The sequence below is a fragment of the Crocodylus siamensis genome, chromosome 3, assembly GCF_052110815.1.
Source record: "Crocodylus siamensis isolate JL-2025a chromosome 3, ASM5211081v1, whole genome shotgun sequence".
In the NCBI taxonomy this organism is placed as follows: domain Eukaryota; kingdom Metazoa; phylum Chordata; order Crocodylia; family Crocodylidae; genus Crocodylus; species Crocodylus siamensis.
This window is the reverse complement of record NC_143397.1, coordinates 177,203,909-177,229,987: the sequence shown is the minus strand read 5'-3', so window position 1 is coordinate 177,229,987 and position 26,079 is coordinate 177,203,909. Positions and strand designations below refer to the sequence as shown.

Here is a 26,079-nt window from a genome sequence, read left to right as displayed (position 1 = left end):
ACAAAAGTATCAACATCTTCAAACTGGATTCCTAATTACTCAAAACACATGTACAGTATTTTTCCATTACCTTGGAACTTGTTTTCAGACTTAACCTTTATTAGTGTTTTAAGTTAAGAGAAGCTGCAGCAAAAAGCTGACTTTTGACCTTGAGATATTTATCAAATGGAATCAACACACATGCTACTTAAAAGTTAAACTGTAGACAATGAAGAGGTGCTTTCCCTGGCATTTAAAGTGTCATTACAAGATTAATGACATTGGCAACAAAATTAGGCCAAACAGAAATAGAAGTGCTCTTGCACATGGGAAACATTTTATTAATAAAATGTTAAGTCTTTTAAATAAACTTTATAAAGCTATAATGTTTAGGTGCAGAGGAGTAATAGGGCATTTGCATTAAAAATGGCAGCAGAATGCTAGTTAAAAGTGGTCAATTGTTGAAGCATTATCCATTAGCTTCCTATGGTTCACTTCACTGCATCTTTGTAGAGGCCTCCTTTTTGTTTCCTCCTTTAGTATAACTCAGGATAGCATTAAAAACTTGGCAGTCAAGATTAAGGCAGGACTTAACTTTATTTGCATAGCTTAAGCTCAGAGCAGAATAAGAATGGGCTTCTCCATCTGCCTCAACTGTGTTTCACCAGGGCTCAGAGTGGCTCTAACTGAAAACTTCCATCCAACCATGGAGAAAAGCGAAATACAATTAGAATGCGAGAAATGAATGATTTGTTTATAGACACAGCTAATTACTGGATAACTAAACTTTTCTGAACTCATGAAGACACCCTTTGACTTACAGGATCCGCTTCCCTGTGAAAAACTTATTCTGAGCACACATCCACGATGTTTCCACTGTGCCTAACAAAACCCTTTAGGATGCATCTGCAGCATGCAAGGTAGAAGAGAACTAGACATGGCAAGGAAAACAATACAATTCCAGGTTAAGAAGTGGGAACAAAAATAAACAAATAAACAGAGTAAAAAAATATTCCCTTCCACTAAAAAAACCCAGCTGTTTTGGAGGTGTGGACACACAACAGTTATACAACATAGTAATTACCCTAGATTTTACTTCATGCTAACAGGGTATGTCTACACATACCATTGGGAGCAGCAATAAACTGCAGACCTTATTGCTCCGGTTTATTGCTCCCAGGAAGCTCCCGTGCACATATTTGCATGTGCGCCTGGACTGCAGCACATACAGCCTGATCACAGAAGGTCCAGCTGGCAGGAGCCTGAGGGGTAGCCTGCCAGCCCAGGGCTGCTCCAACTGGGCTAAATATGCTGCGGAGGAGCTGGCTAGGGCATGAGGGTGCTTCAGCGTGGGGTTAGCTGTCAGGTACCCTGTCGTGCCCCAGCCAGCAGTTGCATGTGTAGACACTGCTGCTGTGTATGAAAAGGTCCAACGCAACATAGCACTTGTATTTAAGAGTACTATGCTGCTGCAAAGTTCATTTTGTTTGCCCTAATAGGGGTGCACATGTAGATGTTGAGATGTTTGCTGTGCAGCTAATTAGTCAACTGCACAGATGCACCTACACAGGGGTAGATACAGAACCCTCCCAAGCTAGCTGCCTACAGTGGGTCACAAGATGGCAGGGATGTCAGTTTGCTACCACAAGACTAAACTGCTAGGGCAGTGGTCACCAAGCAGTGGATCCACCGGTAGATCTCAGATCCTCTTGGAGGATAAGGCTGGAGTGGGGGGTTGAGTGCCTGTATGCATGCACGTGTGCACCCCAGCCCAGGAGGTCAGTCCATGGGGGAGGAAAGGGGCAAGGGCTAGATTAAGACCCCCACGGTGAGGGACAGTGCTGCAGAGATACAAGCAGGGGTAAGTAGAATGGAGCCCTAATTTTTTCTCCCCCTGCCTTGATCTGCCCCTCCACCCCTTCCTCCCCACAGACTTACCTGCTGGGCAGGGGTGCATGGTAGATCTTGGGCTGCTTTTAAAAGCCAAAGGTGATCTCCTACTTTAAAAAGCTGGAGACCACTGTGCTAGGGGAACAGACATGCATCACATCAGTGTATTAATTACCTCACTTACAGAGGGGTAACTTTATCCCAGAGCAGAGTAACACAACAGTATACAACCACATGTGTCATATGTCCATTAAAGACTCTGGAGTAAACTTAATATCTGCACCCTTTACCAAAGATAGGGAGCTTTACATCCAAAAGAGCCAGGAACAGAAAACCATGCGCTATCTGTAGTGTTTGCTTTCTCCCTGAATCTTGTCTCTTGCTGTCAGGGGTTATCAAGAGCTGGAATACTTAGGATGAGAGAGAAAGATGGGAACAAGGAATAGAAACAACTCTTTATGCCAAATTATTGTATTTACCCAAATACAAGTTTAAATGTAAAGCCCCCTCTGCCCCCCCGACTAATTAGATCCTATACATGGAAAATTATATATAAAAGAAGTGTTAAATTCTATACATGGAAAATTCTAATCAACAGCAGGTCATCTTTAATGTGCATGCCCCTCCCCCGCAGCTGTGGCAGGGAAAGCAGCAACAGGAAGTGAGGAGCCAAAATCCTATCACTAACTCCCCAGCTCCTTGTCCACCTGTGCCTATTGTCCTCCCCACCCTGCCTGCCCCCCTACTGCCTGTACCCTACCTACACTCCCCTTGGTGCCTATGTTTATACCCTGAGATGTGCCTCTCCATGCCTGTGCTTGTCCCCTGCTGCCTGCTGACCAGCATCCCAGATAACGGATAATGCTTCAACAATTGACCACTTTTGGTCAATTGCCCTACCATGCCTGTGCCTGCCCCCACACACTCTGCTCTCCCCAACCCCCTGCCCCCTCATGCCTATGCCTGCTTCTCCTTCCCACACTCCACCTAGTCCCCTCCCTTACTTTCTGCTGCAGTTCTGCTTCTCCATGGCAGTCAGCAGAAGCCACAGCCCTACCCAGCCCCAACCTAGACCTACCAGGGAAAAATGGAGGCAGTTCCGTCCAGCCCAGCTGGGAGCCAAGAAGAAGGAAAGGAGGAGGGCACAGGCACAGACATGAGAGCATGCTGCAGGTCTCTCCTGCTCTTCCTCTGGTTATATTCCACCTTCCCTGGCAAATGAGCCATTCTGGACCAGTGCAGGCAGTGGCTCAGCTCTGTCTTCAGCCCTGACCCCAGGCCCAGGCTGGACCTTGTCTTGGATTCAAGTAATATATTGTATTGTATTTATTAAGACACTTCAAAAGGATCCCTGCTAGAAAAAAGGACTACAATTAAAAGGATTAGCTCTGTAAAGAGCTAACCTGTTTCCCAGCAGTACCAAGGCTTCAAGATGAGAAAAAGGGTGAGTTTCTTCAAGCCCTGATAGACAGAATGCAGGCAGCAGCACAGCATAAGCTGCAGATGACAAGCAATGATCCAGAGAGGTAAGGCACAGACCACCTCAACAGAAACAGCTGCAATACTGGATGCTTGAAGAGAGGGCTTAAATAAGGGACTGCTTCCAAGCAACTTTGACTAACTTGAATCTGAAGTGGTTGAATTGCTTTATTATAAAGTACAATAAAAGTCATAGAATCATAGAAAAGTTAGGGTTGGAATGGACCTCAAGAGGTCATCTACTCCAAACCCCCTGCTCAAAAGAGGACCATTTTCCAGAGAGATCATTCCAGCCAAGGCTAAAAAAACCAAAACAAAACAAAAAACAAAACAAACAACAAACAACAAAAAACACAAAAATTGAGCAGGGCCTTAAAAACCTTGAAAAATGTGCAGAAACAAGACTGGCCGAGTGGTAAAATGGGCAGGGCAGGTCAATAGCACAGTCATCTGAATATCTTGGTACGCTGAAACCATCTAAACAACTGCAGCCAAACGGCTGTATTGAAATATAAAGAAATTCTAGCCTGTGTTTTTTGTTTCTATGCGTTCTGGAAAATGATAGTTCTGAAAAGGGTTAAAGAGGTGAGAGACAACAAGCCCAACATGAGCTCCCAGTGCAATGTCATGGCAGAAAGTGATTATGTGACCCTGGACATACAAGAAGAGTAGACGGTAGGAGTTTGGGGTTGCTTTTACTTGTGTGTACAACACTGGTAAAACAGCTATGGGAATACTGCACACAACCTGGTGCTGCTATTTTAAAAGAAAAACTGAAGAGGGTGACAAACAAAAGCACAAGAGTCACAGGAAGACCTACAGCTCAAAATGTGTTTGGCTTAGCAAGATGACTGAGAAACAACAATACCTTCATATGGAGAAAATGTAAGGGACTGAAGGTTTCCTTAATTTAGTGTGTAGAGGGGAGGGGAAAAAACTAACAAAAACACCCAGCCACCAGCACCAACAGCTGGAAGCTGAAGACAAGTCCACAACTGGAAAGAAGGCACACATTATATATATGATTAGATCTTAGAACAAGCTATCAGGGGAAATGGTGAATGGTTCATCCCTTAATGCTGTCAAAATCAAGATTAGATGCATTTCTGGAAGATATGCTTGAATCAAAAAAAAGTTACCAGCTTAAAACAGGGGGAGCTGGGAAAGTTTAAGAAGGCATGTGCCACAAAAGGAGGTCAAAGCAGTTGACTGTATGATCCCTTTCCAACTTGCATGAATAAATATGTAATTTTGGTATGCATTTTGCACTATTCATTCTAGGAGCTCTATGGAGGGTAAATAAATACCAGGGGTTCATAAGCTAAACATGACCATACACTTTTTTGCACCTGGGAATATATTTCTATTAATATTTAGCTAGAATTATTGGTACTGTGGAGCAAGGTTGTTTGAAAAAAGGAAGTTTAGAAATGCTACAATACGGGTTTCCCTTGCCATCCATGGTTTTGAATACCCACACTTCAGAGAAGTGTGGGGAAGGGGGGAGATACAGCTGGAAAATACCCCCACAACCCCCTGGCTCTGCTTGTGCCTCTCACTCACCCCACTACAGCCTTACTGGTACTCCTCATCCCCCACCCACAGACCCTGCTCCCCCAACCCTGCCAGTTTTACCAACCACAGGAACTTTCAGGAACCCAACCCCCATGGTTGGCAAAGGAAGCCTGTACATAATATACTAACTTGTTAAGCCCATGGACAAGCAGGAGGAATACACTGAGTACAAGAACTTTGTTCTTCAGGTCAAAAGAGTAGGTCTCACTTGCCAGAACCAATGATAGGAAGGACTTTTTTTAAACTTCGAAGTCCAAGCTTCAGTAACAGAACAGAGAACAGCAGAGATTCTCTATGCCTAAAGAACAGTGACTGCACACGAAAGCTTGCAAAGAACATTCTTCCAACTACTCATTTGATCTAATAAAAGATAAATCACATCTATCCAAAGAACCTCGCCTGCCTAGCTTCAGTAATGCATGGTTCTGCTAGTAGCCAGAGGCTGGTAAAGGAGAACTTTTTCTGGAGTCTGCAAGAAGTCAAAGCAGTATCAAGAAAGGCAGATCAAGCCTCCTAAGTGAGGCTTCTTTATATACCAACAACCTTAATGAGCTAGTTGCAAGGAATCAGCAGAAGGGAGCCCTTTGGAATCTTCCTGCTTCCTCAGGAGTCACCACCCAAAACAAGAGGGCTTGCTACATCTAAACACAATAGTTTAATAAAAAAAGCTTGCTTACATTCTCAATCACACAAGAGCCTTCTTCTGAAATAGTGCTGAAGAAGAGGAAAAGGACCTGTTACACTTTAAGCTGCTTCCCACCGCTTTTGATACGAAAGCATTGCCATTTAACTGTTAAGTCTGAAGGCATGTCCCTGTTTCTGTTGGGTAGATGGCCAAGGCAGGCATGACGACTGCTTGCTTTAAAACCTTAAAGCACTACAAGGTCCAAAGCAGGCGTTCCCAAAGTATGGCTCACAAGCCCTTCCAGCCAGGCTTGTCCATTTAAGCAGACATTTGGGGACTGGGGAATCCCCAGTCTACAGGGAGTTCTCTCCCCAAAACTGCAGATAACCCAGAGAAGCTTTCTACAGCAGATGGTGAGAAAATGGAACAACTGGTGACCTGGGAGGGAAAAAATGCAGGGTGAATGCAGAATCCCTGCAGAGATGACATGTTTCTCCCTTTGCCTCTGCTACTGTAGGAGAATCCATGCATTTTGAGATGAATTTCTGCTCTATAAAGCACTGACCCCAGGGGGGAAGAGGGTTTCAGGGGGAAATGGAGCAATAGAAGAGTTTTGGATAAAACGAACTCAAAATTTAGTGCTGGCTGTAACACTAACTCCTTTGGTGACCTGGGGAAAACAATTCAACCCCTTATCTTCAAGCCCATTTTATTTAAAAAAAAATCATCAATAAAGAAGGGATAGTAATCAGCCCAACACGAGCAGTGAGGATTGTATTATATTTCTAAAGGCATTATGCAGAAAAAACCTTAGCATTTGGAAGAAAAGCTGAGGTAGGCAGCAGTGGACAAAATCTCTGGGACACCATGCTCCACCCTCTTCTCATTTCCCTAGCACAGGAGCCGAGTTCTCCTTTTTACTTGCAGTTGGCCAGCTTTTCCTCTGGATTCATCAACTTGCTGCAGAGCCAACATAAGCTGCTCTCCAGTCCTTACACAGCCCAAAGGCTACATTTTCTTAGCATCAGAGCTTCAAATTTAGTCCTCTAAAATAACAATGGTAACATTTCCAAGTTGGCTTAAGATGGTACCGGGAAAGTTGGCTAGAATACACTTTACTTTGATTTAAAAAAAAAATAAAATAAAAATCAACATGCTATAAGCATCCAGTTCACTACATATTTCAGTACTTTTTCCCTTAGCAGACTTAACTTCAGAGTAAAGCAAAAGTGGGTGTCAAGGCAGGTTTCACTTGCTCTCTTAAACCATTATTTTTACATTGCATGTTAGCCCATGTTGTCATCTTCCTACAAAAAGGAAGATCAGCCACTTTGACATATGGGAACTTGGAGAATAAAAGATTTCTACAAATATGATCCATAGCATTCAACTAACAATGATAATCACATGATCAATTTTAGGAAGGAAACTGAAACCTGTAGAAAGCAATATGAACTGTAGATGACTAATGTTTCAGAATGTCTGTCCCCCAGAGTAAGTCATATATGAAAGTTTCAGAACTAAAATTATTCTCTTCTCTTGCAACAAGAAGAATTAAGGACTACATTTCTTGTGATTGCTATATTACCTGGACTAAATGCAGTATAATACCTACCTGTTTCAGCATGGGTAAACTGATTAAATTCCAGCCACCCTAAATGCCTCTGTGCCAAAGGGCACAAGGAATGCATGTTTGCTAAAAAGAAATGATCATTAAAAATGTTCTTGAGGATCTTAACTAAAGACTGTTAAGTTTCTCTAATCACATCACTGTCATGGATATTCCAAAGACAACAAAGAATTTCTAATGCACACGTTTATCAAGGTTTGGATTAAATAAAGCTCTCTATAGTGTTACTATGTGGTCATCCTTAATAATTGAGTTTGTTTTTGTTACTTTATGCTTTAGTTTCTGTAAATTTATTTAGCTATACTATGGAAAACACTAGAAACATTACACAAAATTAATCAAAAAAACCCAGCAGTAATTATTTTTGGCCTTGCAATAAGAAAACCCCAGCTGTCCCTGCATTGGAAGTCAAGAGCTCATTTCTCCAAATATCAGTAATGCCACTTGGTCTCTGACACAAGGTTACTGGACAGATGCAAGATCAGATCTTAAAACAAACATTCAGCAGTCTCATTCACTCCAACTGCTGGGCACCCAAGCCTTGTGACCCACAACATTTGGTATTGGAAAGTTTCCTTCACCAATACATTTGATCTTTTCCTCACTTATTAAAAAAGGCTGTAAACCATGAGCCTCAGGCTGAGAAAGGAAATATAAATATGTATTCATACATATAAATGAATACATATTGCATTGGTCAAGCACAGTAGAAGAGTATCTTGGATAAAATTTAAATAACCTATTAACTCATGGAAGAACATATTCTTAAGCTCCAAAGTCTTTGTTTAGGTATGATCTGTGCTTTCTGATCGAGAAACATTAGAAAAAAATTCATCTTACCAGCTGTTTCACTTTAAATGCCTGCTGAGTACTGCCTGAATGAGCAAGAAGAGAGTTGGGTTGTGTAATTTTAATACTAATAGGAGTCCCAATGACTGGTTTCACAGACTGAAGAGAGGTTGCCACTGTAGAGGCCAAGACCGGCTTCAACGCTGATACTAAAGTTGGCTTCACAGCCTGAAGCGAGTTCGCTGCGACTGAAGAGGTAAAGACTGGCTTCACAACATGGATAGTTGTGAGTGGTGTCGTTGCTACTGTAGAGGTGAAAATTGGATTTGCAGGCTGAAGAGTGGCTGTCACTGGAGCAGAAGCAAGGACTGGTTTCATAGTCTGGAGTGAAACTGTTGGTGGTGCTCTCACCACTGCAGCAGAAAGAACTGGTTTTACAGCTTGAGAGGCTGTGACCACTGTGGAAGAAAGGACGGATTTTGTGGGCTGAGGACAGGTGGTTGCCACAGCTGATGTTGTCACTGGAACAGTGGAAGTCGTTGCTGAAGAGATCTGGGTAGACACAGCTTCTTGGGTTGGAGACTGCTGTTGCATGCACTGCTGGATAAAGCTCTGAGCATTGGGCATCAGCTGCCGTAAGGCAAGCAGACTTTTCTAGAAAAGGAGAAAGACGGCAGTGAGCTCAATGCTACAGGCACCTGTCGCAAAACTAAAACTATATTCTTTTTCAATTGATTTCCACCCCCTCACCAAGTCAGTCTTATTTCATGAATTACGGTAAGTGCAAATAATCATAATAGGCATGTCTACATGTTTATTAAATATGCTGTAATTACAGCACATTAAGTTTAGTACTCGTAATGACAGGTATTAACTTAATGCACCACAGTCAGCCCTACCGCACCTTAGTGTAGATTAATTATTTTTTTTTTAGTAACACTACTCTGTATTAGACTACATCTACTGCATATTAACACATTAACTCAGGCTTTGCCCGTTGTTCTAATGTGCTGTAGAATTTGGCTACTGTGCATGCCCAAAAATATTCAGTTACTATCCAAGTGACAAAGCAGCTTGGCATGAACGGTGAGAAATTCGGTAGCATATTATATGCAAGATAAAGGATTGCCCCTAGAATAAGCCGGCTTCATGATGTTTCCCTATAAATTTAAAATCAGCTACTTCTCATTTAATAATTGGGCTGCAATCTAAATAACGCAAATTCCCCATAACTATTACACTGCTTTTGATCTCCTTCCCCACTCCCAAAGCCCAGCAAGTATAGTATAACACCAGTAACTATTATCCCCTTGAACAGTTAGGCTTTTTGAATTTCTATGCCAAGCCTGAGGAAGAATAAAATTTATGTGGTTTTATGGAAGCAGCATAGTTTAGGTTGGTAGCAAACAAGTTTGCCCTTTGGTGGAAGGGGGTGCAAATCTTAGACCAGATTCCACCATTTTTAAAACCAGCCTACACATTCTGTTACAGGTATAGCCAGTTTCCAATCACTTTTACTAGTAAAAGTATAATGTCTGCATCTGCAGAATGCAAGTGTATCCAATTAACTATACAGATGCAAGCACTTTAATACCAATCCACTTATGCTAGAGACAGCAGCAACTTGAATTATATACATAGTTAAAGCAGCAAAACGTGGGTGGAAATAAACCTTTACTCTGTTTAAGGAAGACATAAGCAGAGGTGTGGCAATTTTTTTTAATACTTCACTGGCTAGAGCAGAGAGAATAACCTCAAGTTCCTATAGCTTTCTCCAAGTGCTTTAAAAAGAAAAAAAAGTGTGTCCCAATTCTCAAGTCAAAATGAACCAAACTTTGGTAACAGTGAGAACATATTCCCATCCCCAAAGGAGTCTGAAGCTCAGTGGCACTCAGGGACCCTGTAAGGCAGAGCGTGGGATGCTAGCACAGCGCACCAGGGAACCTGCTGCACCACGCAGCCACCTGCACCCAGGTAGCATAGCATGTAGAGTATCAATGTGACAGGGATAGTACAGAAGGAAGGTGAGAGAGGTGAGGCGATTGGCACATAAAACTGATAAAGGAGGGCCTTTATTCTGCCTTAATATCTTCACAGGAGGTCTAGAATCCCCAGCCTAGAGAAACTGGGAATGAATTGCTCAGGGGTGCTGAAATTTGACATTAAGCATTACAGGACAAAGTGGGACTGACTGACTTGTGGTGGAAGTGAAGCTGGCAAGCCTGCTAAAGAAGTAGTAGCAGAGGTTGCCACCAAAATTAACATTAATACATAACACCTTACTAGTGATCATGTGAAGTAGTACAATACGTAGGACAAGTGGCAAGCTGTGCATAAATTCATTTAAAGCATAATCTTTTTACTCTGCTCCCCCAGGTCTTGACCTGAGGCCTTTGGTCTCTCCCTCTCTTTAATGAATGGGCAGACACATGTCTATCAACTCCCATGCACACAAGGACTTTGGACCCAAATGGTCGTGTACCACTTTAGATAGCTAGTTTTTTGTTTTGTTGGTTTTCTTTTTCTTTTTTTTTTTTTTTGGGGGGGGGGGGGGGAGGAGGGGATGAAACGGGTTCCTCTTTCTTTGCTTTTGTTTTAGTGTTTCATCCATTCATTGGATCCAGTACTTGCTATATACAAAGGCATTTCATTCTGCAAAGCAGAGACCTATGGGGGAAAAAAAATTAAATCAATGGTGCCTGATTTGGATAGAGAATGGCGGTACAGTTATCCTGGACATTTTATTCTAAGCTAGCCTAGCTTGATAGCCTAGCTGGGCACCTCATTATAAAAACAGCCAAAAAGCAAAACATTTAAATAAAATAAAAATTGCACAGCTGTTGTCTACAGTTAAATGGCAAGAGATGAATCATGAAGTGTTTAAGAAAGCAAACATCTTTATTCTGTTTTCCATTACAAATACTTATTCAGTTCTATAGCCTCTTCATCACATTTGACAGAGTATTAAATCTTTAGGACAGTTGCAACAGAAGTGGGGGAAAAAAAAGAAAAAGAAAGTCAGTGTTAAAAAAAAAAAAGTGAGAATTGTAATGAGGAAAGCATGAAATCCAGACAGATTTAATTTAATAAGAAAGGAGTAAATTTTAGAGCGATTTCTTTGCTCATAGGATCATGGTTTTACTTCCCTGGGAACAGAATGTGTAAGGGCTTTAAAAATTAACTGGCAGCTCTCAGTGTTATAGAGCTGCTCTACACTAACAGTTCCATGTTATTCGCCGATTATAATAGATAACCCTCAACCTCTAGTCCTGATGCATAGTATTGCTGTCACTGTGGCAGAAGGAGGAAAACGTGGCTTCCTCTCTCCTCAGCAATGAAGTCACAGCTCTCTCATGAAAGTCTACATTAAGCACCATTCTTCCTCAGAGCACTCTGCACTGAGGACAACTCGTTTTAAAAAGCTGCCATAAACAAGTACTGTATTTGCTCAATTCTAAGACAACTTTGAATTTAAGACTACCCCCCACAGTAATTAGATGCTAGACAGATTCTAGATATGGAAAATTATAACATCTATAACTTCCTAATTGTTTTTAGATTTGCCCCCCACTGCTGTGGTAGGAAGCCAGAAGCAAGGGGCAGGCAATGGGAAAAGCAGAAGCAAGTGGGGAAAGAGCAGGAGGTGGGAAAACAGGGCTAGGAGGAACAGGCATCTTGCCATTTATTCCTTCTCCCCCTGGTGACTACCCACCCCACCTATTTACCTCCTCCAGTTTTCCCCAGTGATCTGGGCATAAAGAGATTCCCAGAAACACACTTCCCTGCCTTGCTCCCTTCCCCACCTCCCCTTTCTATGGGAAGATAGGGGAAAGAGAAATGGAGCAAGGTAGGGAAGGAGAAGTGTGTGGAGTGCGGAGCTGGGTTCCCACCACAGATGCTTCTTGCAGCATGGGGCAAACTGGAAACTACAACAGCCACCACAGCATGTAAACTCCTTCCCTGCTTGGCTCCCTGTGATGAACAGGGAGGGGACCTAGTTTTAGAATAGAGTAAATAAGGTATTCTTGTTATTAATAGCTTCAGATTATTCTAAGTGATAGATTTTTTTTTGAGGAGATATTTAACTATTAATGTTTCTTTTGCTTTTGCATCTCTCTACTCCAACAATGACAGTGAAACCTATATAAAGAACCAACTTTAGTTCTCAGAGCTTCAATGGAATGCAATTTAAGTCTTTTAAAAAGAAAACTAACATTGTATTGGAATTCCAATAGCTGTGGAAGCATTTCTATTTAAAAAAAAAGGAGGAGATAGTTTACATATGGGCCAAGTATAATGCCCAGGGCTGAATCAATTTAGTCTTCACAGGTCAGTCTAAGCTGCATAGATTGAACCAATAAGCAAGTGAACAGACATTCTTGTGTCTGCATTTCTGGAATCACATGCCTATAGTGCCCCAGGCCAGAGACTGGGGGGAGCTAAAGCATGCTTCCCTGTTCAGCTGGAGCAGACAGTTCAGGCCAAGACTATCCTGCCCACCCCGAGAGGGGAAGTTTGTGGGGGAGATACAGAGCATCCTGAGATGCGTGTTAACTTGAAACTGGAGGGGACTTGGGACAGAAATTCAATAAACTGATTTAAATCTAAACAGTTAAGTCTGATACTACATTCATCCTAGTTTACCTTAAATCAGTTTTGGCCATTTTGAAAGCGGCTTATGTACGGTGCACTTCTGCTGCTAGAAATTTTAACAGGTTTCCAAGTACTTATACTGGTTTGTATGCAGCTTCTGTATTGAGCCATTGTCAAATTGGAAGTGGAATGTAAGGTGCAAAAGAAAAAAGTTATTAGGAAAACAGCAATTGACAATACTTCAATAGCTACCCAAAAAAAGTACCTTGAGGAAAGGGACCAGGTATGGTTGTGGAGAAGACTTGAGTTCTATGTATAGTTTTTTTGTAAATTCTTCTGGTTCAATTTTTGCTTCCTAAAGGAGGGGGGTGTGGGAAAGAAAAAAAAAGAGCTTTTTATAATACAGGAATGGAGAAAGGTAGAAACATCCCAGTTGATGGAAATTGTAAAGTGGTTCGTTTTCATACTTCCCTGACGTGTTTTACTCCTATACTTTTAACCAAACTGTTAGAATACAACAGCATTGAACTTTTAATGCTGTATTAAAAGAATTGGATTCCTTGTTTTAATTAACATTTATAAGAGCAATAATTGCTCAAGATCCTTTTAACAAGTGATTTTTAAATGAAAACATTAGCAAATTTACTAATATTATATTTACACATACATACAGACACACACTCAATTCCAAGATGAAGTACCTTCTCTACCCTCTCCCACATGGGTAACACAATGCCTCGTCTTAGAAATCAAGCACCGATGAAAATGCAGTACCTGCAAATCAGAAGAGGTGGCAGGACTCCATGTAGTGGTAGGGGGCCTGGTGGAGGCATGGGACACAGAGGCAGGGGGTAGGAACCAGGGAGGGCAAGTAGTAGGGTTAGGCCACCTGCACTCCCTTTCTTCTCCCCCCCTGCAGTGGGGGGGAGGGTGCATTTAAGACAACCCTCCAGTCATTAGAGTCTATACATGGAAAATTATAACAAATTTATACATTTTCCATAATTGGATTTTATACAATTGGAATGGTCATCTTAAATTCCCAGTTACCTTGGATTTGTGAAAATACTGTTTATTGGCCCTGCTTAGTACCACTAATAATAAATAGTCTATACTTCAATACAAAATGTGTGTATTCTCCACAAGTGTAATGGATGAAAGGGTATTTAACATACAACTTAAAAAGGTCAAAAACAAGTCAGCAATTTTTTATAAAGCAACTTTACTATAGTGTTTGGTAGAATAGTTTTCCAGCCTGTTTTTGAGAGGGACCTTAAAAGCATAGTACAAGGAGGAAGCTTATATTGAACAGACCACTAATCTGCACTGAACATGCATCTGAAAGAAGGTATATGTATTATTGTTCTTTTATTTTTCTTCCCTTCTAATCAGCTGCTTGGGTTGACCCCATTAGTTGCTGAGTGCAAAGCACTGAAAATCTACCCTGCCTGCTTTGGATTAGTTGCTGATGCACACTGCATGTTTAGTATGATACATTAATACTTCTTACATGTTTCTGCAAGAATTGCCTTAGATTGCTTTATCCAAAACACAATTTAAAAAGGAAGTATAGGATAAAAGTTAAAGTTGGTACAGGATTTTACTTGTGCAAGGTTACTTCACGCATACTTGCTCACTTACTGGCACCTTATTTGTGTTTGGAAACAAACACTTTAGCAAGAATGCAACAAAGCAGCATTTAAACAATTTGGGGAGAACAGTAGAAAGAATTATTTTTAAATGCCTATTTAAAGATTGCAATTCAAATGTCAGTATTATTCTGTTCCATTTCCACCAGAAGCAGATTCTTGTAACCTAACAAAGAGGCACAAGCAAAAGGAGAGGGAAGGAAGAGAACACTGAAGGATTCTTTGATTGTCTTCATGTTTACAAAGTTGTAGACCGGGGCAGGTTATTGTTCTCTGCTTCCATCATACTCAGTTATGCTTGAGCAGTGCACAAGTCTGCCCTACAGCATCAGTAAAGGATCTTGCTCGAAACTCCATGCAGACTTTGGCCAAGTAGAGGCCTTAAGAGAGGAAAATTATACTTAATTCTTATAGGCGAGTCATGTGAGAAGTAACAAAAGAAAGTCTAACTGCCCTGGGTATGGCTCAAAGAAGCAACTGTCCAAAAAAAGCTGTAAGGAGTCTCTTCTTAAACTAACAGCAGGATCTAGTCCAGGGGCAGGCAATTATTTCAGGCAGAGGGCCACTTACCCAGTTCTGGCAAGCTGTTGAGGGCCACGTGGGTAGCCCTGCCCCTTGACAGGAGTCCCACCCCCTGGTCACCATCTTGGGACCAATGTCCCAGGGCCAGCACCAGTGGGGCCCAGAGCAGGACACAGGCTGGCAGGGGTCTGCAGAGCCAGGCTGGGCTGCACCAGCAGAGAAAGGAGGAAGCTGGCCTGCCTCCAGACCCCCTGCCAGCCAGGACCCTGTATCCCTGCCATCCTGCTCTGGGACACCAGTGCAGGTGCTGTGCTCCCGCTGGCTCCCTGCCTGCTCACTCCCAGTGCCCCCCAGCCTCATGGTACAGACAGGGGGCAGCACACAATCCCAACCCCTACTTGCTGGCAGGGAAGGCGCTGGTGCTGAGCATGGGGAAACGTGGCCGCTCACCTGCCTCACGCCTAATGCTCCCCACTGCAGCCGTTTGCAGCCCACGCGGGGCTGGCATGAGCAGCCACAGGCAGTCCCATGCAGGCTGCAAGTGGCTGCAGCGCGGGCTGCCAGGCAGGGGAGGGGCAGCTTTTCCCCATACTCTGCACCAGCTTGTAACTCAGGCTGCCACCACCGCCTCTCAGCTGCCCAGCACACAAGCTCTGGGCAGGTGGTAGCAGCAGCAAATGCTGCCTGGTGTGGTAAGTGGGGGGGGAGTGGTGCTACAGCTGTTGCCGCTGTGCACAGCCCCAATGGGCAAGCCCAGAGCCACATGGTGTCAGGCTGGCAGCAGGCACCAGCTTGTAACCCAGCCCTGCTCTGGCTTTGGGCTTGCCCGTTGGGGCTGTGCCACAGCTGCAGCAGCTGCAGCCCCCTCGCTTGCTGCACTGGGCAGTGTTTGCTGCTGCTGCCCACCTGGAGCTAGCACCGTGGTAGGCGGTGGTGAAAAGCAGCCCCATGCCCACCCCATGGCCAGTGCCCTGCACTGTAGCCACTCACAGCCCATGTGGGGCTGCCTATGCCTTCTCAGGACAGCCCTGCGCTGCTGCAAGTGGCTGTAGCAGGGAGTGCCGGCCACAGGGCGGGGCTGCTTCCCCTTCCCCACCCCCTGCACTTTGCACCAGCTCCTTCCCCGCCCCCCCTTACCTGAGGTTCATGCACTGGGGCAGCCATGTGGTCCCAAGCCAGAAGCCCCAGCAGGGCAGGGCCAGGGGGGCAGGGCCAGGCAGGCCCTGCTGTTGCAGAAGCCTGCTAGGCTTCTCCTGGGTCCTACTGTCCCTGGTTCCTATCATTTTTGACAGGAACCAAAGACAGATAATTTTTAATTTTCAAAGTTTTTTTAGGGGCCTCACGGGCTGTATTTTGCTCACCCCGATCTAGTCCCTTGATCCTACCTAGTAACAGTCATTTTTCATTGACAGAGTACACAAGTGTACACAAACAGGGAGAAGAAAAGAAAAGTATATGAGCATTCAATTAAAGCCTAAACCATCATACATAGTCTTTCAGGGCCCAAATTAAAAAAGGTTGACAAAACGAAGCTCCCATTTACTTCCACACTTATACTGTAAATTCTCTCACTTATCTCATACTTCTCTTTTCAAACTATTCATCTGACAGTACTTGCAGAAGTCTATTGAAATAAATCTGGGCACACTAGATAATGTTTTTAGGACTATTCTGGTGCATAATTAGAAAAAACAAACAAACTTATCATGTAGCAATGTGAAAACTTTGTATAACATGTGTTCTTAAGTGGTGATACAGAAGATATATAGAGCAGTCTTACCAATAGATTTTGTACCAGATTCTTCACATTCTGCCCCATTTCTGGGGCTTGAGTTCCACTGGATGCCAGCTTTATTAATGTTGCAAGAAAATTCTTGCATTTCTTCACATTCTCTAACATTTCCTAGTTGTGGAAGTTGGAGGAAGATTTAGTTAGGTGCTGAATTAAATTTGAAACCTCAGCTGAATATATGTAAGAATGTTATTTTAATTAAACTACTGCCTTTTGCCTTACCGTAGAAGGATTGGCCTGTGCTACCGTTACGCTCTCCGCTTTGACAGAGGCAGCCTTTTGGGTGATAGGCTGTGCAGGCAGTCCTGTAATTGGAGGCTTTACAGATGCTCCAGTAGTTGAAGGCTTCACAACAGTAATAGAAGTAGCACTGGCAGTTACAGCTGCTGGCTAAAGAAAAAAACAAAAACAAAACAAAACCCCTCTTTTTCTACCAATCCCTTCACAACTTGACCAACATATGCATTAGCAGTAAAGGGTAGAAGTGCGTCAAAACATTCCTGCCTTTGTGACATTAAAAGTACATTAATACACTGAGATGATTTAATGCTTTTATGCAACTACAAACTTGGAAGAAAGTCACCACACTGATTTTCACTGGGTCAAGAAAAGAAGAAAGCGTATTAAATGAACAGTGTGGGTTCACACGATTGGTTCTGCAGGCTAAATTCTCAACGTTCACACCTCAGTTACATGTGGCAACTGCTTCTTACAGGGAAGCTCAAAACCTTCAAATAAAGGGATTTCTCCTCAGCAATTGGAACATAATACTTGATGTGTTAGAACAGAGTTCACCTTACTCTTCTGCAGCTGTGTTTGCCCTGAAGTTCAAATGGGAACAGCAGAAACTAATCTTAAAGCGAGGCAAGCAGGAATGACTGAATACACAGGCTGCATACAGACATCCAGAGAAGTTAAGGGGAGGTTAGATCGAATTAGAAATAACCACTCAATATAACATAAGTTGGGATCGGGGCGGGGAACAAAGAGGGGGAAGACAGGGTCCATGGGAGGGTTGCTGGGGTCATAAAACCATAGAAAGAAAAAAAAAAAAAAGGGTCCATTAGTTTGTGATGGGATTAGGGGATTTGCTTGGCTAAAGGCTTTACAGGTGGGATAGAGAAGAAAGGATAGGTGGGTGTGTGGCGCTCTACGTCAAGGAGCAATACACATCCTCTGCCAGCAGAATGGGGTCAGAGGAGGGGCAAGCTGAAATGCTCTGCGTCAAGATACAAGGGGACCATGGGGAGAGGGATTTAACTGTGGGGGTCTACTACAGAACCCCCAGCCAAGGGGAGGAGCTGGACTGGGAATTACCCAGACATCTGCTGGGAGGAACAGTCAGCCAGGCTTAACCGTTCCAGGAGGTTCCTGGCCGAGATACAGGACCTCCACTTAATTCAGGAGGTGCACAGTCCCACCAGAGGAAATGCCCTGTTGGACCTGGTCCTGGCCACAGGTGGCGACCTGGTAAGGAGCCTCCAGGTCCTTGACCACCTGGGTGATAGCGATCATTGCTTGATAGAATTCACCATCCAGCGCAGGGTGTCAAGGGCCAGCAGCAAGGCGGTAGCCCTAGACTTCAAGAGGGCCAAATTCAATGAGTTGAGGGGATCAGTGGGAGAGGCGCTGGGGTTCTAGAGAACAGGGGAACTCAGTGCCCAAGATGAGTGGTCATTCCTTAAGGAGACAATACTCAGGGCCCAAGGGGTGACCAGCCCAACAAGCAGCAAGGGGGCAAGAGTACCCATAAGCCCCCCGGCTCACCAAGGGCATCCGGGAATGCCAGATTGCCAAAAAGGCAGCGTACACCCGGTGGAAGGGGGGTGCTATCACCAAAGATGAGTATACCTCCTCTGCTCGGGCCTGTAGAGGGGCTGTCAGAGTCACAGAAGTAGGGTCAGAAAGCACCTTGTAGATCTTCAAGCCTGACCCCCTGCATGGGCTGGAGGAAAAAAAAAAAAACTGGGCTTAAAAAATCCCAGCTAGGTAGGCATCAAGCCTCCTCTTAAAAGACCCCCAGGGTAGAAGCTAGCACCACTTCAAGCCAGCACGACAAGGTCCGGTTAGCCCTTCCAACCGTGACCTCGCATTGTTAGCCCATGTTCATATTGGAGTCAGTAATGACTCCAAGATCCCTCTCTGCCTCCGTGCTCTCAAGAAGGGAATTTCCCATCCTATAGGTGTGCTGCTGGTTACTACTGCCCAAGTGCAGCACCCTGCACTTGTCAGTATTGAAGTGCATCCTGTTTTTGCTAGCCCACTCCTGTAACCTATCCAAGTCTTGCTGCAGTCTTTCCCTCCCTACTAGCGTGCTCTCCTCACCCCAAATTTTGGTATCATCAGTAAACTTAAACAGGTTGCTTTTCACCCCATCGTCCATTTCACTGATAATTTCACCCCATCGTCCAAATCACTGATAAAGAAATTGAACAGTGCAGGCCCAAGAACCAAGCCCTGGGGGACTCAGCTGCCTACTTCTCCCCAGGTTGGGTATGACCCATCCACCACCACCACCACCCTCTGAGTACAACCCTTCAGCCAATCTGCAATCCATCTGACTCTGTAGGCATCAATGGCACAGTCGCCTAGTTTTTTAATGAGGATGGGGTGGGAGATGGTGTCGAAGGCCCTGCTGAAGTCCAGAAGGACTACGTCCACCACAACACCTGCATCCAGTGCTTTTGTGACCTGATCATAAAAGGCAATCAGGTTCATCTGACATGACTTGCCCCTAATGAAACGATGCTGGTTACCCTTGAGCATCATCTCTGAGGCCAGCCCATCGCAGATGTGCTCCTTGAGGACAGGAGGGATGTGGACAACATTGAGAGGGTCCAGAGGAGGGCCACCCGAATGATCCAAGGACAACAGGACAGACCCTACACTGAGAGACTGCAGGACCTGAACCTGTTCAGCCTTCACAAGAGAAGGCTATGGGGGGGATCTGGTGACTGTCTATAAACTCACTAAGTGGGGACCAGAAGGGTTTGGGAGAGACCTTGTTTCCCCTAGCGCCCCCTGGCATAACAAGGAATAACAGCCACAAGTTGTTGGAGAGTAGGTTTAGATTAGACATCTGCAAGAACTACTTCACAGTTAGGGTGGCTAGGAGCTGGAACTAACTTCCAAGGGAAGTGGCGCTGGCTCCTACCCTGGGGGTCTTTAAGAGGCTTGATGCCTACCTAGTGGGAGTCATCTGAGCAGTTTATTCTCCTGCTCAGGTGGGGGTTGGACTTGAAGATCTACAAGGTCCCTTCTGACCCTGCTTCTGTGATTTGATGATTTTATGCCCCCTGATCCCTCCCTTCCCACCCCCAGAGAAACAAACACCCCCATCCATCCTGCCCCTCCTGTCACTAAGACTTACTTCTTCACCTACCAGCTTGGGTGAATACTGATACAATTGGTACTGAGAGCAACTTGTGGGATGGGAGGTTTGGGGGACTGGGGGCCGGCTGGTTCATGGCATGAGGAGAAACAGGGTTGTCTGCCTTGGGAAGGAGGTGAGGGGCCAGAGATCTAAAAATATCCTGGTGACAGGGAGGTGGTAGGAAAAAGCACAGCCCCATGGCTGGGGCTAGTGGCTGGGCTTTCCCAGCCCTGGGAGCTATACATAAGTTCAGGACAGTTATAGTGATCTTAAAAAAAGAGAAAAGAAAAGGAGACCAACCCAATAACTCAGACCACCTTGGAGGTAGGGTTAACTCTGATCACGTCAGTCATTTTTAGACAGATCTAACCTTCCTGAAACTTCTGTACAGTTTGAACCTCAGATCAACCCATGTGTAAGGGCCTCATCTGGGCAAAACAAGTTAGATTGGGTGCCCATTTTTAAGGGTGATCTGTCTGCACCCAAACCGAGTGAGCGAGCGAGTGAGCACCTACCTACGACTAACAAGAAAAGCTTTTTTTGGAAGAAAAAAAAAAAAAAACCCCACACCCCAACAAAAAACACCAACTTAGCTATCCTTTTAACTTCTTTGTCGCAGGTGCATCCATCTACTAATATGACAAGAAGCAGGCAGTTTCAAGATAGCATTTCAGCTTAGTTTCCAGGTGCTGGTACACTTTAATAGCTCTCTGCAGGATCTTTGCCACCACCATTGGCTCTTCCAAGGATGCAGCTCAACAGATCTATGACCAGAGGGATGCTGACTGGGCCAGAGAATCCCAGAAGCAGATGGAAGGGAGGAGGATGGAAGGGGACAGAGAACAGAACTGTCAAGTTGCAGTGTTTGGGTTTTTTACAAATTGAAACAAAAGGTGCTCTGGAGCTGCTGTCTTGTGACTTCTGGCATATTTATAGGTCAAGATGAGACCAATATTTTATGAACTGGAGAAACAGAGGAGAGAAAAACTGGCTTAGCCTTTGTCCTGTGAAAATGAATATATGGGAATTACATTCTCTCACCTGCCCCTCAACTTTCTCCATTACACTGACACCAAACTCATTCTCAGTCTGAGAAACATTCACAGAAGAGCAAAGTGTCATTAATCCTGCAAATTAGGAAGAGGTTTCAAGAGAGCAACCACTCTGCATCCAAATGAAAATACCACAGCATGATGCTAATTACATACTTTGTGACCGCATCTGGGGACAAAGAGGACAAAATACCTACACATTTTAGATGGAGGAAAAGTCAAGGGTTTTGTTTTTGTTTTTTAGTTTAGAGCTGGAACAAAGACAAATAGCAGCAAAAGAATAAGGACACCACTTTTGTTAGACCTGACAAAATATCAAGATGATCATCTATTTACTTCCCAGAACACTGGGCCAATCTGTTTACACAGCACTATAGTTTTAGCACAGGAGAAAGCTAAAACAAAAATTAACTTAGTATGCTCTCCTTCCATATTTACCAATTTTTGCTGCTGAACCCATTGTTTTTGATCTCTAGATTTTTTTAAAGCTTCCTATCTACAGCTTTACAATGCTGTCAAAATTATTGCCAATCCAAAAAACAAAAATCAAATCACTTGCTAGCAAACTGAGCAAATTAACGGTAGTTCATGACAAACTTGGATGTGGCTTCCCTAGTCAACTACCATTATGTTCTCTGGCTGGCAAACAACTGAAATCACATGATACAAAAACATCTCTCTACTGTACCTGCTGACTCTGAATCACTGTAATAAGGCAAAAGTATTTGCCCCTTACTGCAGTAGAGCTCATATTGCAATACAGCCTTTGGGAAACATTTTTTTTTTTTTAAAACAAGGAAAGAAAGAAAGAAAGAGTCAGTCATGCTTCAGGCAGTAATACTTCTGGCTGATTACTGATTAAATCCTAGTCAATAATTCATGCAGTGTCCAGTATTCTCTCTGCTCCCCAGACAGAACCAGAACCTCCTAGCAGCACTTTGTACCATAAAAGGCATCCTCACCAAGTATTTCTGGGGGTAAGATACCAAAACAGGGGAAAAAAAAAAAAAACTAGAGAAAAGATGCCCTATTGTTACAGGCAACCCTTTTAATTAGTGCATACTGAGGAAGACAGACAACATATAGCACCTATATCTATTTCTTGCTGGAAGCAAGATAAACATTCTACTTGTGCATTTACTTGTAGGGAAAAAAAAGAAGAAAATTAAAAAATAAAATAAAAAATGATCTACATTTTCCTCATTCTTCACTGCAGACAGAGGATCTCACTTTCTTTTCACCATGTCAAACAGATCTGCTGGCAGTTTTCTGATGCTGATATAAAACTGCCCTTGTTGCAGTTGCACAAGTCTGGTTGTTAATTATTGCTGTTGGACTACCAGGTCCCTTTCCTCACAGCTGAAGGGCAAAGTTGGGGTGGATGAACAGTGCTACTTGCAAAAGCCTCATTTTTTTTATGCTGTTTCTTCGGTGTAGGGGAAAAATTGGGGGTAACATACCAGACTTCCTCCCAAATGACTCTCTCACCCACACCTCTATGTCATTAAAGAAAAATTGTTATTTTAGCTACAGAAAGGAGTGGCTTACTTTTAACCACTGCATGTTAATCTTGAACATTTGTTCCTTAAGTACAGGAAAATAAGCAACCCTATTTAAAAACGGGGAAATGAGGTAAGGAAATAAGGAATTAAGAGAAAACAAAAACAACCAACCAACCACAAAAAACACACGTTCTAAAGACAACATGCTACAGTGGAAAATGAAACTGTACACTGAAAACACTTTGAGAATCTTTGTGTAAGGATTAATTTCTCTACAGGTTTTTATACAGCATTTAAAATTGGCGTAGTAGAAGTAGCTTTCAGTCCTGCATCAGCAACATGATTAAACTTGGAACAGCCACATACTTGAATCACAAATCCAGTTTCATAGATTGCATAAACATTGGGGCTGGAAGGGACCTTATAAGATTACTGGGTCCAGCCCCCTGCCCCAGGAGCAGGAAATCAGTTAGGGTCAAAGGACCCCAGCAAGATAAGCATCCAAATGTTTCTTTTAAAACATGGTAGTAGTTTGTGCCACCAATACCAATACATAGATACAAGATTGGATCTCAGCAAGATGCTTAGCAATAACCTGTTAAATTAACATTTTAAAGCATGCTTGCATAATCAATATTTTTGGGTAAAGATGAAAAAAAAAAAAAACCTCACTGTCAACAAATGTATGCAGCTACAGACTTACCTGTACTACAGCAGGTCTCTGAACAGTAGAGGTCACAGAATTTGTGGTTTGCAATACTGTTTTCACAGGAGTTGCTATGACTTTTTTTAGTAACTGGGTGCCAGGATTCTTTAAAAGTAAATATATATATATATATAAAAAATACAGAATACACAGAATAGCACATCAACAAATCAATGAAATCTCAAACATTTCAGGAAATTAACATCTAAGTCTCATCCACTGTAATATTTAAAGTTAATTAAATCAAACATATACAACTTTAGCATGAATACTGAATGCTAAAGAAATCTATTTCACCTAGTCAGCATTACAAAAGACAAGACAAGAAAGCCAACAAACAGTATAGGCACATCTCCCTGTCTGTATAGCAAGTGTGAAATGTTATGTTATGAATAATATGCTGGTTCCTCCTATTTTTACTTGTATTATTAGAGGTATTTCCAACTATTTGATAATTCAACCAAGATTATACCCTGGGGAAAAAAGATCCCCAAACAACGGGTGAACCCAGAAAGATTGGAAACTACTGTAACTAGAAAGTCCCAATGATCTTTCCAGGACAGTTTTTCAGGTTAAAAAAAAAGTGTTTAAAAGAAAATGGGCCGGTTGTTAGGAGATGCTAATTTTTATTGTTCTAAAGGTCATCTCACTATGAGCTATGCATTGCAGATCATGAAGAGCATTTTACACTATAAAAGCAAAATATAGTGACATTCAGTTTTAGGAAAAAAAAAATCAAAATACAACTGTGACATTCAGTCCATGTCCACCAAGAGTTCAAATGAGGTTTAATGAATTCCTCATTACAAAAGTATGCACACTGAATATATCACGTTAAAAGAAATATAGTAAAGTACAGATGCTTCAAAATGAGGCTGTCTGAAGAAGTTACCTGTACAGTACATATTCTGACTGCAGGTGTGCTTGTAGGTATTGATGGTCTTGCACTTGTATTATTTTGCGTCTGGCTCTGTGCTCGAGCTATTGCTTGTTGAGATACTAACATCAGCTGACCATTGCTACTTCTGATGAGAACTGTTCCTGTTGACAAGAATAGTGAACACATGATTAAGAAGAAGAACTGCATTAAGAAGTACTTAGAAGAATATTTAAGGGGTTTAAGGAATATTAGAGGTTTAAGGAACTTTCCTAATGCATACTAAGATTGTGTATCCTCCTGCCTAGCTGAAAAGTGAAGAGAGTTAAAATGCACAAGAGCCAAGCTTCCAACACTAATATTTACTCATCTGTCTTGCCACGTGCCACAAGTTTTGCACTTTGTATACAGCCAATTCACCAAATGCAAAATTCAATGTAGTTTAGACAAATATCACTATTCAGCTATATATGCAACACAGTATAGATCAACACAGAGTTAAGCTTCCAAGAGCATTTGAATTGTTTAAAGAAAGGACCAGAATTAGTTGGGAGGCAGTACGTTAAAGCTTTCTTATGCAGATAATGCAGCTTCCAAATCTACCAAGCATTTTCCGATCTTAAAATAAAAAAAAAAGCAGCACTTGTTGGTTTAAGGACCAAGCATATTCTTCAGTTCACCTGTACTGAAGTGAGGACCTACTGATTAGGTGATGTTTATAAATGGATATTACACACTATAAAAGCAGAGTATTCAATGTTAATAAAAAAAAAAAAATCTTATACCCATTCCAAAATTAGATGGCAAGGGCCCACAGTGAAAGCCAAGTCAAGTTAGAAATTCTGAGAGCTTCAACAAGATTGAAATTCTCAGACTGGCTCAAGAGGTGTTTGAATGGGCAACTTTAAACTTCCTTTCCCTCCCTTCCTTTCCTCCTCTGTTCCTTTACCTGCAGCAACTCCCACTAGCCAAACTGAGCATGTTTTACTCCAACTCCTGTCCCCATTCTACTGGTTTTCAGAGATGAAGTAGTACTTAACTCACAACATACTATTATTGAGATTTAATGTATTAATGTTCCAGAAACCAAACCCAATTTCAGGCTGTGTGTAGATTTGGGGGAGGGGGGGAGGGGGGAATAAAATCACAACATCTGTTGTTATGTTCTGTTCACATTTGGAAGGCTTGCTCTGAAAACCAAGACTATAAATGTCATATTTCTTTAAAAAGATAAAGATATTTGGAATATCCAGAATCTAATATGGGCTACTTTTGTAACTACAAAATGCAGACTGGATTCAGTCTGCAGGCCACATGTAACAGCACTAGTCCAAACTGCTTTCAATTTTTTGAAGCAGGTATAAACTTCTCCCCTGGCTTTCCTGTATCAAAGTCACTGTCATTTATTCAACAAGAAGCTTTGGCTTCCTCAGCCATGACCGGCACATCACGACAAGAGACATGCTGGAACGGGATGGGCTCCACCTTTCCCCTAAAGGTAAGTGCGTGTTCTCTTCTAGGTTGGCGGACCTCCTCCGGCGGGCTTTAAACTAGGCTTGTCAGGGGAAGGGGAAGATGAGGGTGGAGGAAACATCAGACTGCCAGACCAAACAGCACCCACAACTACAGCCCATGTTTAGGATCTGAGGACTTGTATAGTTTTTTGGATGGGACACATCCTACCATCCAGACCTGTGGCTGATCCCAGGCAAGGGACAGCAGTCCCAAGCCCACCTGAGAGCTTAGCTGAGCATCAGGATGAAGCATGGAGCAGCCCCAACTTCCAGTTCAGGACATGGTGCCAGAGACTGGGCAGGGGAAGCAGCTATGCCCTGATTCCTGGAAGAGTCCCATTCCCAATCCTAGGGATTAGATCGGTGGAGTGGGGCACGTGTGCATCCCAGACCTGGGGCTGCCAGTGCCACACACTGAATTTAATGTTCCAAATACCAATGAACCAAAGATACTCCACATTAAACATAGTATATCTCTGTGGCTGGTTTGTCATTTTATTACACTGTAATTTGGCTGAATGTATGGCATGTT

General features: G+C 43.0%; 1 protein-coding gene across 3 annotated transcripts in view; it reads right to left on the bottom strand.

Moving 5' to 3' along the window:
* TAF4B (TATA-box binding protein associated factor 4b) overlaps positions 1–26,079 on the bottom strand; it is a 118,468-nt gene that overhangs the window by 63,145 nt on the left and 29,244 nt on the right. The window contains exons 2-7 of one of the 3 annotated variants that reach the window (XM_090039852.1): positions 24,049–24,197; positions 23,154–23,261; positions 16,746–16,913; positions 16,512–16,634; positions 12,826–12,915; positions 8,019–8,621 (exon numbers count right to left, since the gene is read on the bottom strand). In XM_090039852.1, coding sequence (XP_089895978.1) covers positions 8,019–8,621; positions 12,826–12,915; positions 16,512–16,634; positions 16,746–16,913; positions 23,154–23,261; positions 24,049–24,197 — 1,241 coding nt within the window. The remainder of the gene's footprint in view (positions 1–8,018; positions 8,622–12,825; positions 12,916–16,511; positions 16,635–16,745; positions 16,914–23,153; positions 23,262–24,048; positions 24,198–26,079) is intronic. The other 2 variants (XM_090039853.1, XM_090039855.1) reach the window with 2 other exon arrangements.